General features: G+C 45.3%; 1 protein-coding gene across 4 annotated transcripts in view; it reads left to right on the top strand.

The window, feature by feature from the left end:
- Positions 1-18,038, top strand: part of AUTS2 (activator of transcription and developmental regulator AUTS2) — a 1,138,147-nt gene that overhangs the window by 1,096,953 nt on the left and 23,156 nt on the right. For 2 of the 4 annotated variants that reach the window (XM_054589696.1, XM_054589698.1), the window contains 4 exons: positions 12,177-12,648; positions 14,174-14,427; positions 15,540-15,781; positions 17,439-17,483. In XM_054589696.1, the coding sequence (XP_054445671.1) occupies positions 12,177-12,648; positions 14,174-14,427; positions 15,540-15,781; positions 17,439-17,483 (1,013 nt within the window). The remainder of the gene's footprint in view (positions 1-12,176; positions 12,649-14,173; positions 14,428-15,539; positions 15,782-17,438; positions 17,484-18,038) is intronic. The other 2 variants (XM_054589694.1, XM_054589697.1) reach the window with 1 other exon arrangement.

Below are 18,038 nucleotides of genomic sequence, written 5' to 3'. Positions count from 1 at the left end.
TCGTCACCGTCCTGCCTCCTCTCCTGGACCTTATACACATGTAGCTTCAAATTTGACATATGAGCACATTTCCTTTTTCCCTGATAAATTGAGGGCAATGAAATGAAGTAATGACAAGTGATGAAATAATGGCACAGGTAATATTGGCAAGAGATTTTATTTTCCCACCAAGTATTTATGGCAGTGATGGTTTATAGAAAATCAATTTAAGAATTGGTAGCCTTGCCTTTTAAAAATGATAAAATATTGCGAATGTAGGGAACAGCACATAAGCCCCCCTCACTCCATTTTTTTAAAACCTCTTTCAATTTTTCAAAACTCGTGATTAGGGATAAGCAGATTTCCTAAAGAAAATTATATCTGTAGTCTTAGAAATTCTTAGTTTATAATTATTTAAGATGTGGCCTTTATCAAAACTTGTGCAAATCCAGGAGGTGGTGTTCATTAACCTGAAGGTGAGGTGTTTTACAAGATTGAGAAGTAAAGGAAAGAAATGGTGTTCTTCTAAGGAGTGTGCTACTAATACCTTATTTGGGAACTCAGCGAATTTCAGAAATCACCTAGTCCAGGCTTGTCTCATTCCATGACTAACTCCTCAAAATTCTTGTCCTGGTTATTCAGTGTCCTCTTGGATACTTCCAGCAAAGAGCAAACTAAAACATTAGCTTGTTTTCCTACACAGCAACCCAGGCCATTTCAGGTCAAAAGTTTCTTCTACGGTTATGCATCCTTGGGTCCTGGTTCCGACAGGACACCATTTACCATAAATCTACTTCGTCTTCTGTGGTCCCTAAAGGTGGCTCCTGGCTGATCTTTGGGACACACTCTTAACTCCCTGTGACTCTGTGGTGAGGGATCCGGTGAGTGCGTGAAGCCGAGATGGGAGAGATCATACACAAGAGCTCCTTGTTGCTAGCTGTCATGACTAATGTTCAGTGTTGGAGGTGACCTCTGATCCCTGAGCGACATCGCCACCTCCCCCCACCGCATCCCTGCAGCAGCTTGCACGCTGGTGGAGAGCCCACCTGGGAAAGGGGCGAAGGAAGTTATTTCCATGAGCGGCTCTTGGGAGATAGAGACACCGCAGGATTGGCAACCTTAGGGATTGCAGCCCCCAGCGATGGATCTTGCTGAGGCGCTTTAACCCCTGAGCAGAGCTATAGGACAGTGCTTGGCAAACTCCAACATGCACATGAGCGGGGGCTGTGAATTTGCCTTCCCCACAAAATCCCAGGTGATGCCAGTGTTGCTGCTCTGTGCACCGCACTTGGAATAGCAAGGTGGTAGAAAACATTGATTGGAATCATAGTATGAGATGGTAGACAGTTTGGACCAGAAAGGTCAAAACTTAGAGAAACTATCAAAGTCCTCTTTTCCCTCCTCCTCCTCCTTTAACTAAAGAATCAAAGGCTCCGTGGTATCAGGAGAAAAGCAACTTCCGTCAATTCAGTCTGGAGTCATCTGTGGCGCCCACACAGAAGCGAGTCAGGCAGATTGCAGGATCTTGGCAGCCCCTGGGCCCCATGGGCCACAGCAGGTGGTTTGAACAGACTTGGGGGTGGGGGGGTTGTCATCTGTCCTCTGGAGTACAGACAGGCATGTCTGAGTGCTGGCAGAGCTTTCACTGCCGAAGGTTGGCCGATATTTCCCAGTGCAAAGCCTTCTTCTTGCAGGGACCTGCTAAGAGCAGGACGGGTGGCTCCGCAGTTTTCCCACCACACACGAGGAACGCGTTGCTTTTTTAGGATGCTCAGTGGTGCTCTGAAGGAAGAGCCGCCTCCTCTGCTGCACACCGAGTGACAGTTGTGTGAACTTGGTAGAAAAGTGACTGAAGTCACTGAAATCGCTTCTGGGAATGAGCCACCCGCCCTCTCTACAGCTCTGTTGGCCCAGGAGGAGCCCAGGGCCAGAGTAGTCCGCCAGTCTTGGCGTTGGTAACGCCTTCTTCCCTTCTGTCCAGAACATAAAGACTTGGTTGCCGCTGTGATGAATCATTCCTTCATTCCAGAGTAACTCAAGACTTTTCTTTTGAGACTTGGACCCCGAAGGAAGAGTGGTTTTGAGGGAAAGGATGTGGATGTAGGCATGCTGCATGATGCAGGTGACCTTCGCTCCAGAGGGATCAGGTGTGCGTGTTTTTGCAGGCTCTGAAACCGTGAGGGAGGAAGCCAGCGCTGCCTGGTGCTGGTGTCGTGCCGAAGCCCCCTGCTTGCAGAGGGCTCAGAAGAAACTTGAGGGTGGGGAGTGTTTGTTGTTTGTACAGCACGCCAGGGAGCTGGGGAATGCCCAGGGATAGACTTGAAAGATGGAAATGCTCACATGTCTTCATGGCACGCCCCACCCAGCCTCTTTACTAAATAGATCTCAGGGAATGTCTAACCTATGCCCAAAATCCAAAGAAAAAGAATCTTAGTGTACAAAGTAGGGTGACTGATAGTACTTCAGTGGCAGTTTGCTGCTGGTTGCTTTTACCGTTGTCTTTGAGAAAGTAACCTGTGGTAAAGTTCAGTGTTGAAAATAGGGTTTAACCAAGAGTCAGTCATTTGCGAACCTTTCTGGGCATGCTAAGCTTGTAGAGCAGGAACGTTATTAGCCGGATACCTCATTCCACGGCCCTGTAGTATCGAAAACATAGTGATACAACAGACATGCACAGATCCAAGAAAAGTTGCTGACTACTTCAAGACACAAGGTGGCAAGGACACAATTTATCAAAGAATGTTTGCTTTAAAAGGTGGCCAGGGTCAGAATAGCCTCATTTTTATTGCCCTTTCTGGCTTTGAACATGGGGGCCTCGGGCAGTGGTGTTAGATGTCAGCAGTGGGCAGCAGACAGTGACGCAGGTGTCAGATCTATAAGTAGATCTGTGGGCGTCCGTGAGCTTGACAGCTTTGAGTCCTTGTTTACACTTAGCGATGCGAACTGGAGGGAGGGCCGCCTGTAGAAAGATTGCGTTCTGTTCTTCTCCATCATATCCTCCCTTGATTGTTCTTAATGTGGAAAGTAGGATGATTAGGTAGTAAGACAACGATATATATATTTTTAAGCAAACATATAAAGTTATCATTCATTTTCAGTGCCTTGGTCCCACCTCTTGGAAATTTTCCAAAATAAGCCTAGGATCTCCTTCTTGTCCTCGAGTCTCAGGAACGTGAACTGTGTTTTTACAATGGTGGTGCCTTGTCCTTGGAGCCATACTTTACTCAGTGGGCAAGGCAGGTTGCGTGAATGCTTGCGCGTTCAGTTGAGATCCTTTTAGAACCTTTCCTTGTTCAGACCCTCTGACTGATGTGCAGACACAGAAGCACCTTGTGAAATTCTGAGAGTTCATTGGTGTTAAGGGTGGTTGTACTTGGGTGTGTGCACATGTGTGTGCACAGTACCATGTGAGTGCCTGGTCAACAGCCAGGCAGGGCTGATTAGGATGGGACAGGAAGCCGAGGCCCATGGAGGCGGGTGGGGACAGAGGCGGAGAGGCACTGGGGACAGGAGCCAAGCATGGCGCTCGCGGCCCAAGCGGCCAGCCGACGGATACCGAGGCTGACAGGAGGACACAGGCCGAAGTCCTGGGAGCGGGCCGTTGAGGCCGCAACAAGAAAGCTTGTGCTTTCTCTGAAACTGGTGTTTGGAGTGTTTCCAGTGTCCTCAGAAGTGACCAGAGATTTCACCCTTTATTCCTTGTTTTCTCATGTCGGGTGTCTATACATCCCGGAACACAGTTTGGTTGATTTCAACCTAAGACTGACCCCCAGGGGCAGGGCAGCAGGAGCGTGCTATAGACAAAGTGCCTCACCATCTGTAACTCGGCATCACTAAATCCAGTAGGCATCTTCCTTAGCTTTCACTCTCTAAGCTTGTCTCTGACCCCTAAGGCCGCAGGTTTCCTGACTGCCAATTTCATGTCTTTTCCTCTATGCTCTGGCCTGCGCCTGCAACCGCCACCTCCTGGAAGACAGGGACTGCTTCTTGTTCATCTTGGTATCCTTAGGACCTAGCACAGTGCCAGGTATAGGAGGTAACACTATTTAGTCTTTTCCTTGTATGCAGTGAAAGGTGCAAGGATTATATATGAACTTGACACTCTGGGGTTTTGTTGAAAGATTTTGTTGTGTGCTGCCATCTCTATCCCGAGTAGATCACAACCCATTCCTTTCATTCTAATTTTGATCATCAAATGGTCCTTCATTGCTGTTATTTGCTAGAGGCTGCAAAAGAAATTAAATGTGAGCAAGCTTAGGCTGACCTTTAATGGCTCATTGTACTGTAGGCAGAAGCCATCCTGATGAGCTGTAGTCTGCACAGTCAAGGTTGATACGCCCCCTGAAGGCACATGGGCTCATGTGTAAGGATTGATGCTTTTTGGTGTGAAGTTTACAAGTATAAATACACTCACCCACAGTCTGTTTATTTTTCTTTAACCCCTCTCAGATTAACCTCTATCCTGGGTTAATCTCGTAAACTAGATAATATCCAAACTAGATTCTCTAATAATGGCAACCTCTAATCTGCTGGTCTCCACACAACTTTCCCAGGGGGCTGCTGCTGTTTTGGCAGATGCAATGGCTATTTCTTTCCTGTTTAGGATTTTGCTTTTACTAGAAACCCCGAGGCCCTCAGAGGTTTGCCATATAGACTTCAGCCCAGAGCTCAGCCTCCCAGATGGTAATTAATGTTAACACAAAATGGAATCTCTCTGAGCCCTGCCAAGCACCTATCATTCCCTTGATCTTCCACTCTTGCAGTGTTTGAAAATTAATTTGCCTTGAACAAACAGTGGGTTTTCCTCAATTTATTTGTACAGTTTCAGTGACCGAGAAGAGCTGCAAGACCAAATGTCATCCTTCCATTCGTTCAAGTAATTGAATCTGCTAATGGAACAAACTGGTCTCTGTTTAATGATTTGAAGAAAAGAGAGAGGGTAGGAAAATAGAGAGAAGTGTATGTTAGATGAGAGACTTTGTCTGCCAAACACCACTGGATTGTAGTTTTCAAGGTAGAATTTAAAACTTGGGGAAAGGGAAAAGTATTGCTAAATTAATTCCATAGTGTAATTTTTGTTTCAATAATTAGCTACAAAGTATGCAGTCTTTGCTAAAAAGGAGATTTTTGTTTGACGTAACAAAATAGACAAAAAGTGTGTAAAGAATGGGTATTGTTAGTTGCTTGAAATCATTACATATTGATTCACAGGAATTTCATGCCTCCATATGTTTTGGGGCTTTTCATTGTTGAGCATTTCAACACTTACTAATTTTCCCATGTGTCTTTAAAGTCTGGGCTCTTTTCTTATTTGACTGCAATCTTCATTCCTTATAAGTAGAAGATAGACTAATTTAAAAATAGGAGATGTCCTTTTCTAGATGATATGGATCAGACATTCAGAAATATGGATGGATGGATGGATGGATGGATGGATGGATGGATGGATGGATACATTGCCTGATGGCTGGTGCCCCACATGGTTTTCAGGGTATCGTTAAGGCTCATTCATATTTGCTGCAGTAATGACTTGGTGTAGTGAGTAAGCCCTATTACGGCTTTTTGGTTGAGTATAAAGACATAAAAACCAGAAGCTCAGAAATGTGCCTTGGGAGTGTTTTTTCCTCCCCATCCTCCCTTTTCTCCTTCTCCTCCTCCACCCTATCACCACCACCACCAGCATCAAAAATATTCACCATTTCTTTTCTGTCCAAACACACCCATTTAGAACCAGTTAGAAATGCTAAGGAGTAGTTGGAAGGCTAATGAATGCCATATCCTTTCCTTATTTCTGAGAGGCAAATATTGATCTGTTCTCTGGGCGACGAGTTTTAGTTAAAAAATAGAAAAGTCTGCCATCACCAGTGTGGCTCAGTTGGTTGGGTGTCGTCCTGCAAAGGAAGAGTCGCTGGTTCGATTCCCGGTCAGGGCCCATGCCTGGGTTGCAGGCTTGGTTCCTAGTGTACAAGAGGCAATGGATCAATGTTTCCCTCTTACATCAATGTTTTTCTTCCTCTCTTTCTCCCCTCCCTTCTCTCTAAAAATAAATAAATAAAAATCATTAAAAATCCATCCAGTAGGTGGAGCAGTTCAAAGACTTCAACACTTCCTCAGTTGACTTCTTTTGATGATGATGGAGATGAATTGTCCATGAAGGGACTCATTGTAAAATATAATTCCCTTTTTTCTTTTTATAATAATAATGCATATTTACTATAGAAAATTTGGAAAGTTAAAAAAAGCACACATTTAAACATTAAAGTCAATGATTATTTCTAGATGATGAGATTACAATGAACATTTTGATGTATATCTTTCTGATCTCTTCTCTTCATATATATATATACATTCACACAGATAATTTTCAGTATTGATACTGTATATACTTATGATAGCATACTTTACTTTACTTAATAGTAATTTTATCATGAAATATTTTCCATGACATTAAATACTTTTCTATAATAGTTTTGGGGAACATTGATTACTTACCTGTTTTGTGCTTTACATTGTGGAGAGCACTTAACATGACTTAATTTAATTTCCACAACAACCACTTTAGGTAGTTGCCTCATTTTTTCAGTACATTACTGGATTTCTAGAAACATGATAGTTCATCATCGGGACATAAGGCATCAAATCTTAACCCTACCACACCCAATGTCCTCTTTGTAATATAAGCAGTATTTTATAACACTATTATTCTTTCCTGCTGAACTGAACTATATAGTTAATATGCCTATCTAGACACATAATTTAAAATGTATATAAAACCCTTATGAAATGTAAAGGAGAAACAAGTAGAAAGTAATTGTAATAATATAATGTTTTTTAAATATGTATTGAATACATGGTTGTTTACATGAGAAGGCAATGAAATGGCCTGACACCTGAATCTATACATGGGATGAAATGCTGACTCCTATAGGCCCATGGGTCATGGTCATTCAAGTAGTAGGATCATCTTTACCATTGATGATGTCATAATCTTCCCAAATGATGAACCACCCAAGACGCAACGGACAAAATGTACAATAGTTGCATTCCTGGAAAATCCAATGTGTGTTAAAACCACGCCAAAAAAAAAAAAAAATGTGTTCATATGCAAAAACATTTCGCTCGGGTCTGAGTTTTTCAGCTGTGCGGATACCCCGTGAGACTGCAGACAGCGAAACGAGATGTTCTGTGGGGTTGTCCTTCCCGTTGCAGTACATCTCTCATTCCCGAGAGCCACCTGTGCCTTCCCACACTGTGACAGCCAAACACACTCCCATGGATATTGAAAACTCCCCCTAGGGATTGAGTCCTTGAGGGACAGACCCCGTGTACCTGGATTTGACTTGTTTCTCTTTCTTTTGCATCATGAAACACCCTTGAGCATAGAAGTTCTCTAAACATTTTTGAGGCTATATTTCTGTAATCTTTTTAGTTTCATTCTCAAGTATTATATGATTTTTATTATTGTAAATGGGATCCTTTTTTAAATTTTATTTTCTATTCATTATTGCTGGCATATAGAAAAGCCACTGATGTCTGTGGTTTTTCTTTATTTGGTTACCTTACTGAGCTCTGACTAGTTCTAATATTTTTTTAGCTGATTGTTTATGTTTTCTAGGTAGATAATTATATATTATTTATAAATAATACTTTTGCCTTTTTTTTTTTTGTATGTTTGCTGTTGGTTTTCAATTTAAGTGACGCAAATAGTTTGTTTCTTACAGGTGTAGTCCACCTTGTCTGTAACACATATGCACCCGGTACCTTTGGTTGGGGGGGCTGAGGTGTTAATTATTGAGTACCTTTTCAGTGTATTCTTATGGTCAGGTTGGTTTATTCTAAGTCAGTTTTACTCATTTGTATTTTTTTGTAATATTCATTTATTCAAACTATTGAAACTTGCACATTATATTTTGTTAATTTATATAAAATATACTTTTCATGCCTATTGTCATGCCACTATTCAGATTCCCAGTTTTATTTGCTTTTTCTTTTATTTTTATCTAGCTCAGACTATTTTTAAATGTAAGACTAATTGTCTTACAAAGATTTTGACAGGCAACATGATCACATGATTCAAAAATACCTTCCCTTCCCCCAGCTCCTTGTCTGTATACTTCTCCCTCCTCCCCAAGCTCCCAAACAGGCACCCAATGCTATTGGTTTCTTGTGTATTCTTCCAGAGCTTATTTATGCATAAAGTAAAAATGAATATATGTTAATTTTCCTCCATTTTTCATAAAAGCTAGCATATGCTCTCCATTATGACACAGAGTTCCTCATTCATTTTTATAGCTGCAGTGTTTGCCATGCTGTGGCTGTACCAAATGTACATCTCACCAGTCCCCTAATGATTACATTGGAGCTATTTCCAAACTTGCAGTTCAGACCATGATGTTGTTTCATTCTGTCTGTAAGCCAAATCCTTACACACCAGGCCATCAGTTTCCTCCCCAATGTTGCCAAACTGTCCTCCACAAAAGTTCTAGGGTTTACTGGCTCCTGGTAATGTACAGGAAGGCCCTTTTTCCCCAGGGAACTTGTATCAGATTTGTATCAAAAGCAAACAGTTTTTTTCCTAATTTATCCTTGAATTTGTAAAAAATCTATTGTGTTTGAGTCAGGTTTATTTTGAGGTATAATTTACATGCAGTAAATTCACCCTTTCTACTGTATACTATGCAGTATAATTTTAAATTGCATGCCTTTTAGTAGCATGATGTATTATTTTTATAAGCGTAAGGAGATTTTTAAACCTCAAAATGAAATGAATAAAACTTCTAAATAAGACTAGTCTATTTGTACATTCTTATTTCTTTCAACCTCAGCACATTTCATCTTTTGGCAAATTCAGAGCACACAGAGCAATACAAAAATGATCTTTTAAAATGTGTTCCTGCCAATTTTGGAGAAGCGTGGTAAGATAAATTGACTATCAAGATGGAAAAGCTTAACTGGGAAGATACATTTATTGAATAATTGAAAGGAAGAGGAAATGCATTACCGATTAGCCACAAAAACTCATGACGCCTAGTATGTAACTCAAGAGACTTGTGTAAATGGGGAGCCATAAAACTGTTTTGGCCCCTAAGTTCCTACCAGCCTGCACATCCATCCCTGTCTTGCTCGTAGGTTGTGGCACCAGAACATTGATGGATTGATGATAGCTTTCTGGTTTAGTTGAAGGGCAGTGTTCCAGCAACTCTTAGTAACTTCCCTAATCCTTCACACTGTCTGGTTGTACATAAATATTTTAAATGAATCCTGGAGTTTCCGTTACCTACTGTTTTAGGATTTTTGCTTCTTCAGGAGCAGCATAGTGTAAATCCAAGAAAAGGCACTTGGCGGTGGCGGAGTTAGGACTAGGACTCAAGTCATCTGATTTATTGAACAGCCAGGTGACTTCTAGCAAGCAAATTCCTTAACGTCTCTAGGCTTCATCCCCATCCAGTCAGAGAGGATTGGCTGAGGGCCTTGCTACTCACGGAATGGTCCAAGCATCGGAATGGTCCAAGCATCGGCATCGTGGGGAGGTTCACGGAAAGGCAGACCCCAGAGCCCCGCCCCAGAGCTACTGAATCCGAATTTGCATCTTAATCAGATCTGCAGGTGATTTGTGTGCACACTGAAGTTTGAGAAGTGCTGAGATGGGTTCCCAGATTCTGATCTTATTTCAGAATTATGTGCCTTCTAGTGCTTTCTTCTGTCATTCACCACAGACTGTTTCATAACAATATGCAGGGTTTGCTGGAGAAGAGTTTTCCATCCCTGTGTACTTCGGTGGTTGTCGGGGGTGGCAGTGACTCCGCCCACTCCTCTTACTGCCTCTGGCTTTGTTTAGCTTGGGACTGAAACGGGGGCAGCAGAGGCGGCGTGAAAGCCAACTCCATTCACCATCACAGAGCCTTGGGAAGTGAGCCCGAGCCTGCTTGGTGCCTTCTGCAAATCTGACTGTGTCATCCAAACTTCAGGGGCTCATTAAATAAAGAACAAGATATACGTATAATCAAGTTACATGTATGAAGAAGTACTAACGTATTTTTAACACGCTTCCTTACCAGGATAAGTAAATTAAAATGCTCTCCTCCCGAAAACGAAACTTTCTTTTATGTCAGAGAGAAACTTTGTCTGGACATTGATTTTTGGAGGGAGGTTATGCATTTGAATTTAAATTTAATGAGAGAAAATGTGGATGTATTTATTCTCCACCATCCCAGCCCAGAGAAAACAAAGCCGCACTAAAGGACAGCAACGGTAGCAGGCATAATAATCTTAAATTAGCTGTCCAAGTGTGAAGAGTCCTGCTTACGCACATGAAATTTCTCATTGAGGAAAACGGAAAATCTCTTTTATTTTGTGATGTTAGGATTTCTGCTCCCTGACCTAAGTAACCCGCCTGCAATGTATGCAACTTGGGATTTTTGGTGGCTCGTGTAACGACCTGCACGTGGAAAAGATTGCCGTGGAAAATCTTTTGAAAACAATAGGGAAGAGAATGCACAGAGCAGCAGAGCCAGGCCCCCTGGATGCGGGAGTGTGCGGGCCGAGGGCCATCCTTTGTAACTGAGGGACCTTCTTCTGGCTCAAATGGGGTCTGTCCACATAAGGAGGTTCTCTTTCAGCCTTCCAGTTGGAAACTAAGGTTTGGGGAATTCATAAAATTTCAGCTTATCATAAGCAAAAGTCTTCCTAGAAAGCTTCTCAAGACAGCACTGGATAGAAATATGTGCGGGTAGGATGTCAGGAGTCCAACTTACATTTCACCAGGCTCTTGCTGGGTGCTTTGTCCTTTTACATCATATTAGTGTACATGTCCCAGGCTGGTTGGTGGGACTTGAGGGTAGTCAAGTTCATATTAGCCAAAAATTCACTTTGTAAAACCCCAGTTTGTCCTGCTTTTGTGGACACTGTAAGTTAGATCTCTTTTACCAAAAGAACAATTGTAAATAATGGATCGCTTTGATGCAGATTCTAGGGAAGAAAAATGAGAAGTGCTTACACACAAATACATCAAGAGAATGTAATAGTACTGGTGAGGAGACTATGTATTCTTCACACTTGATACAGTGAGATAGGAAGAAAAAGCTCATGCCCCGCGTAGTTCATTTAGGAATGCCTGAAACACACCCTCATTTCACAGAACAGTGGCATCTATTTTCTTCCTCTTTATAAGTTGTATAATAACAAAAGAATAGATCTTCTCATACAAAAATGTGGGAAAGGGGAGTTTTCCTCCAGATGTATACAAAAGTACTTACTCATGAGTAGGGCCGCTTTTAAATATTTAATGCCATATTGTCCTAAATTATTCTGTCAGAGGGTTTTATGGAATTCGACCTACGAAGTAACCAAAGAACCACTACACTAGATGGGACCTAGATCTCTTGGCCCTTGGAGGTATGCATGTCTTTTAAACTCACGCAGGAGCATGCTTTCCGAATTTCATGATTGTAGAATGTTACTTAATTATTGCATCCAGGCCTAGTCTCAGTGTCCAGCTTGTCCTTGCTTGGGCGAGGACTCCTAGTGTGGCCCAGAGGTTCCGTGAAGTGTTCTGGCATGTGTAATTGACAGCTGCCTTGATTTAAATTCATGTTTGCACTTTTGACCTCAGACGTTGCTGGGATCACTTGGTTAGCGTCACAAGGCTTGATGCTTGACCACAAGTCTAGCACTTGCTAAACAAAAATGATTTCTCTAAATGTCAAGTGTGTCTCATCTGTCCAAATGGAAAGGGGGGTGGGGGCAAGGCCAAAAGCGGCATCTGTGTGTGGCTAAACAAGACTTGCTTCATCGGCTGTTGAAAACAGTTGTCTTTTATGTATTCAAGGACTGTATTTGTTTTTAAAAGGGAAAAATCAACTGTGGGCTATTGTTTTATAATTTTGCTTCATAAAAGTCTTTGTCAAGATTAAGGAAAACACTCATTTTCAGACTCTGGATGGCCTAGACTACTTTCTGGCATGCAGCCTCCACGGGCTGGTTCCCATTTCTCCCTGTAAGGCTCTGGCTGCCTGAGGGGCAAAGGGCTGCCCTCCCATCTTCCCCGGCTCCGCACCTGGGGAGACCAGATAGAAAGCTTGGGCTCCACTGCAACTCTGGGACTGTATGCTCTGGTCTCGGAGTTTGCGTTCCCATCCTGTGTCACACTCACATCTCCTTCACTGTCTGTCGTTTTGTCTCTGCTCTCCCCTCCGCAGATTCGGAGTTAGGTGTTGGCACGCTACCCGAACATGACAGCCAGGATGCAGGGCCAATTGTTCCCAAGATATCTGGTCTAGAGAGAAGCCAGGAGAAGAGCCAGGACTGTGGCAAAGAGCCGATCTTTGAGCCCGTGGTGCTTAAAGACCCCTGCCCTCAGGTCCCGCAGCCGCTGCCCCCGCCCCAGGCGGAGCCCCAGCCCAGAGCTCCTTCTCCGGACCCTGCCCTGGTGCAGCGCACAGAGGCCCCGCCTCAGCCCCCGCGTCCAAGCACACAGCCACCGCAGGCCCCGCCAGAGGCCCAGCTGCAGCCGGCGCCCAAGCCTCCAGTGCAGAGGCCGCCGCGGCCCCAGTCCCCCACCCAGCTGCTCCATCAGAGCCTCCCGCCTGTGCAGGCGCCCCCCGCGTCTCAGAGCCTCTCCCAGCCGCTGTCGGCCTACAACAGCAGCAGCTTAAGCCTCAACAGTTTAAGGTGAGCCGCCCTGCTCTGGTTTTGCCTGACTTCTGCCATCTTCTTTGGGACGGACAAGTGGTCACGAGTAAGGAGTTCCCAAGGAGACCCGAGTTGGCTTGTTGAAAACATTGTCACTGTGTCCTCTCTGAAGTAGAGACTGAAAGGGACAGTCAGATGAGACTCAGGTCTCTGGGGAGAGGGCAGGTTGGGTTGGGGAATGAGGCCGTGGTAAAAACTCAAATATCTGGAGACTCCTGAGGGGGTGAAGGCAGGAAGGAGGAGAATGCTTAAGAAACAGAGAGTTGAGGGTGCTGTGCCCTGGAGCCCCCCATTGGTGAGTCGGGGAATCAAAACCCGAGGCTCATAGAGACCACCGAGCGTTAGAGGGTCTCAGAAGCAAGGCTCCTTGCCTCAGACAGAGGATGTTTTGAAGAAGCTACATCTCTCTCTATGTCCAGAGCAGGAAGACTGGGACCAAGGAATATTCTGGTTTGAGGTCCTTTTACTGAGAGTTACTTCCTCCGGGGGAGGGGGGGTCAGAGAGAGAGAGAGAGAGAGAAGAAACAAGCTGGGTGTCGAGAAAGAGGATTTTCTGCACGGAGAGATACAGGCCCTCCGCTGTCCCGTTTTGCCAGAATTACAAAGGAAAGTTCAAAAAGTAGCAAAAAGGAGAGCTGCAAAGAAAAGGGAGTTGTAACTCTTACATCTCCCTCCTCATGGGGCATGTGCCTTTGCTGTTTGTTTTCCTTGCCACAGTCTGACTGGGGTGGTTCAGGGACTTGGGTTTTCCTGTCTGTGACAGGTGAGGAGACCAGCAGGGTGAGGAGGCTGTTCCCCAAGACGGCAGGCCTGTCTTCTGCCTCCAGAGAGTCGAGAGTAGGGGTAACAGGGAACCCGGGTTCCCTGGTTTGCCTCTTCTCTGTGCGTCTTCATTCCCAGGTAGCGGGCAGGCAGGGTGAACTTGAACTCAAGTCCTCGCTCTCCTCCCCTTTTTTAAATTGTATTGCTTCCTAGGAAATATGGCTGGGGGAGGGTGGGAAGGCTGGGTCTCTGGGGGCAGAGGGCAGAGATGAGAACCTGGCTGTCCAGGGGAGAGCGGTCCTGAGTTTGGGGTAGAGCCAGCTGCCTGGACACAGGTATGCGGTGGCTCTGGAGCCACAGTTCCCATTCGCTGGGTCTACAGTAGTGGCGGCAAGCGCAGAACAGGGACGAGCTCAGGAGAGGCTTCCTGCGTGCCCAGGGGAGGGTCTGTAAAGAGGAGGAGCAAGAGAAAAGAGGTTTCCAGAGTAGCTTTGAGCAGGGAGATAGGATTTTTTTTTCCCCAGAAAATTAATTGCTTACCTTTCTTTCTTTCTTTCTTTCTTTCTTTCTTTCTTTCTTTCTTTCTTTCTTTCTTTCTTTCTTTCTTTCTTTCTTTCTTTCTTTCTTTCCTTTCTTTCTTTCTTTTCTTTCTTTCTTTCTTTTTTTTCCTTCTTTCTTTCTTTCCTTCTTTCTTTCTTTCCTTCTTTCTTTCTTTTTCTTTCTTTCTTTGTTCCTCCCACAGCAGCAGCAGAAGCAGCACCCCAGCGAAGACTCAGCCAGCCCCTCCACACATCTCCCACCACCCCTCAGCCTCCCCGTTCCCCCTCTCACTGCCCAACCACAGCCCGCTGCACAGCTTCACGCCCACCCTCCAGCCCCCCGCACACTCCCATCACCCCAATATGTTTGCCCCTCCCACTGCTCTGCCTCCTCCACCACCACTGACATCAGGGAGTCTGCAGGTCCCCGGACACCCGGCCGGGAGCACTTACTCAGGTAGGACGGAGGTGCTGGCCTCGCTCACCGAGCTCCCCCTCCGCCTTGCCGGTGGCCTCACCAGCAGCTGTCTCTGCTGCCCCTGATGGCTGGGCTTTCTCTGTTTAGGATCTTCTGCTTTGTTGGGTGCAGTCTTGTAATCAGTCTTTTGTGAGCTGAGATTCAGCAAAAACGTGCACCAGGGCACACTTCAACCCAGCACAAGCCCAGAGAATGGGACATGCCCGGGCGGGGGGGTGCGGGGACGGTCTTTCTGAAGCCATGAGGCTCTTCCCACTGAGTTCCCCACTGATAACGTGGTAAAGCCCGGACTGTGTGTGCCCTGTCGCCCGGGCTCCCGTTAGAGTGACAGGCGCCTTCCCAGGCCGTGTCTGGTTCGCTCCAGGCCCTTGTGGGGCACCTGGTTTAGGGGTTTCTCTCAAGTGAACAGGGCTCTCTAGCATCTTCCTGGGAGGGGCAGGTGCACTTGGAGGCCACACATCCCAGAATTTTAAGGCCAGACCCAGTGTTAGATAGCGGGTGCTTTTATTCCCCACCTGTGTTTATCAGTCAGAACCGGTGACCCAATTTTGGGTCCCTCGTAGGCACATCAGAGCGCTCATACCGAGAGCTATAAAGCAGAGATTTGCCCTTGAAGTGGGCACAGCGCTCTGCCATGTCAACAGCTGGCGCTTATGAATTAGCATGCCACTCACTGCTCTTCAGCACTCCCAGATGTGAATTCCTTTAACCCTCAAGCTGAATCCCTGAGGTAGGCAACAGTGTCCCTATGTGACAGATGAGGAAACTGAGACACAGAAGGGTGGTTAGCCACGCCCAGAGCCACCCAGCTGGCAGCAGCAGGGCGCAGAACTGACCCCAGACAGCGGCCTGGACCCCGTGTCCGCACACCACGCTGAGCGGCCTGTCCTCCGGGACCAAGCAGCCAGACAGTGCAGGAGAATTAGACTGTGACTGGCCTTATATTTGTCAGCCGGGTTGGTTGTCCCCTCAGAGCCTCATGTCACATGCCCTGGGCCCTGATCCCTTCCTAGTAAAGTATTCGGATGTCCTGTTCTGAAGAAAACTACTATTACAAGAAAAGGTGTCATTCTCTCCCTTTCCTTCTCCAGAGCAAGACATCCTGCGACAGGAACTGAACACTCGTTTCCTGGCCTCTCAGAGTGCTGACCGCGGGGCTTCCCTGGGCCCCCCGCCCTACCTGCGGACCGAGTTCCACCAGCACCAGCACCAGCACCAGCACACGCACCAGCACACGCACCAGCACACCTTCACGCCCTTCCCCCACGCCATCCCGCCCACCGCCATCATGCCGACGCCAGCACCTCCCATGGTGCGTACCCCAGGCAGAAATGTGAGGATAAGTAGAGCACGACTCTTTTATGCAGCATGGTGGGGATGGAGTGGGCTGTTGGGGACAGGAGATTAGAGGGGGAGTGATAGCCGTCCAGGGGGCTCCCTGGCGCTGTCCATCTTTGCTGGAAAGAAAGGCATGTGTCTGCTTCAGCCACAGCACTAACCCTGGGCCTGAAGGAGGAACTTTTTTCTAGAGTTATATGCAGCGCCGTGGGTGCATTTTATCCATCTTAGGTGCCCTGAAAACGGTCACATCCAATGTTGGCAGTTAACTTGACTTACAGGGTCATTTTGTTTTCTTGAACATGCTGGGGGGTCGCCACTACATACAAAAATGTCTCCGTTAGTGCTTTGCACCAGGTACTAACAAATCAATGCTCACAGACTATCGGGAGTCAGGAGGAGGCTAAGGAGGGCAGAGAGCGGTCAGGAGACTTGGACTACATGGGGTGCCTGCCCTTTCTGGTGTTGGAGGTGTTCAGTTCTTGTATCCCATGAGACGGTGCCAGCCTGGTATTGTGCTGTCAGCAGGCGGTTAGGGAGCCGCGCACCCTGCAGGGACAGAGCTCAGCCTGTGGTAAGAGGTGCCACTGGCAGTGACCACGGTCTTGGTCTTGGTCTTGACTGGGGTCTAGCACGTGCTGGGAGAACCAGTTAGGATGTTTTTTGTAACTTAGGATCTGTAATGAATAGTGCTCTAACAGGATGCTGAATATCCTGAACTAGAGCCCTGCCCATAACAGTGAGTATAAGCGTGGTTTATTTAATTTTTTTTTATTATTAAATACTTGATCTTAAGGCAATTACTCTAGGCACTATGGGAAAAGATTTCAATTCTGTGATTTTAAGAGGCATTCCTTTTACCAAACTTCATTTCCTCTCTTCCCTCACACTCCCTCATTTTTTTTCTACTTAATTTTTCAAAATAAAGTTTATTTTATAAGTTTTACTTAGATTTGAGATGAGGTCTTGGGACCAAACTTTTTTCATATAGAAAATCCCGTATCTTTTTTCCTCGAGGAACTAGACCCCTCAAAAGTTACATTTTTAAGGACCTGTTATGTTGGGAAAGAGTTCACGCCACAGCCTGAGCGAGGTGTTTCATAGATGCTTAAACTGAACAGAGGGGAGTTACAGTACCCAACGGTCATACAATTCAGAGGGAACAATGGAATGCTCTTGACTGCTTAAGAGAAAGGTTATAAGACCTAGTCCAAATTGCTTGTATTTGGGTGTAATATATTTCAGAAGACAGCTGAATGTGCAATTCTTCTGCCAAGGTGAAGAAGAAAATGGAGGGAATTCTCTGGATAAATCAGACCAAATGCTCACTTCTCTCTGATTTGTCTGAATAATTACCTCTTTTCTCCAGGTCAGATGTTTGGTCTGTGCCAGTCTTTGAATACTGAGTAGAAAGAGACACAGTAGTGCAGCCAGGACCTAAACACACCATGTGGGTTTCACTTTGTCTTTCCACCTTTGTTGGTTTCTTGTCGGAGTGACTCAGAAGCCCAGAATGGTTTCATATACAATGAGGTTGTGGAGTCTGATGATAGCAGCACGACCAGACACTTGCTTAGGGCAACCTCCACTGAAGCAGTGAACACAAATGTGGATTCTTTAAGTAACTAGCTTTTGCTTTGATCCCTTTACAGTTTGACAAATACCCTACAAAAGTTGACCCATTCTACCGGCACAGTGTGAGTCTTATTACCATGCTACGCATTCAATGTAACTGCTTTCCATTTTTTGTGCTTGTCACAGATCAATAAATGACTAGCAGCTTTCCTTAATCATCTTTGCAAGAATTCCCGTTGCTCCTCGTCACTTTGGATGCTTGCTTTTGTGACGTTTGCTTTTGGGTAAAGATGCAGTATCATCTTTGGAATCAAAAGATCATAAGTACTCCTAACATTGAAAGCAAAGTTGAACTTCACTGGAAGCCAGGCGTCTGTCCTGACAAGGCGGCACCTGCAGTCGAATCATTACAGTCTCGGGAAGGTCTAAAATCACAGGATTTCAGTCATTGGTTGAAATAATCATGTCCACGGATTCCTGGACACAGATTCCTGGAATTCCACTTGAATTATTTGCTCCAGACAGAAAGTCTCTTCTTTTCACTTGTAACTCTTCAGAAAGCAGGATTTTAGACTAACTTCAGAACCCTCTTTCACCTGGCTGCTGATGTTTTCCTGAGTTTGTTACAACTGAATAAATATAAAGATATTTAAATAAAAGAGGGTCCTAAAATTGAA

The sequence above is a fragment of the Pteronotus mesoamericanus genome, unplaced genomic scaffold, assembly GCF_021234165.1.
Source record: "Pteronotus mesoamericanus isolate MK-2021 breed Mesoamerican mustached bat unplaced genomic scaffold, CSHL_Meso_final scaffold_167, whole genome shotgun sequence".
Classification (NCBI taxonomy): Eukaryota; Metazoa; Chordata; class Mammalia; order Chiroptera; family Mormoopidae; genus Pteronotus; species Pteronotus mesoamericanus.
The sequence above is the reverse complement of the archived record's forward strand: the minus strand, read 5'-3'. Positions and strand labels throughout refer to the sequence as shown.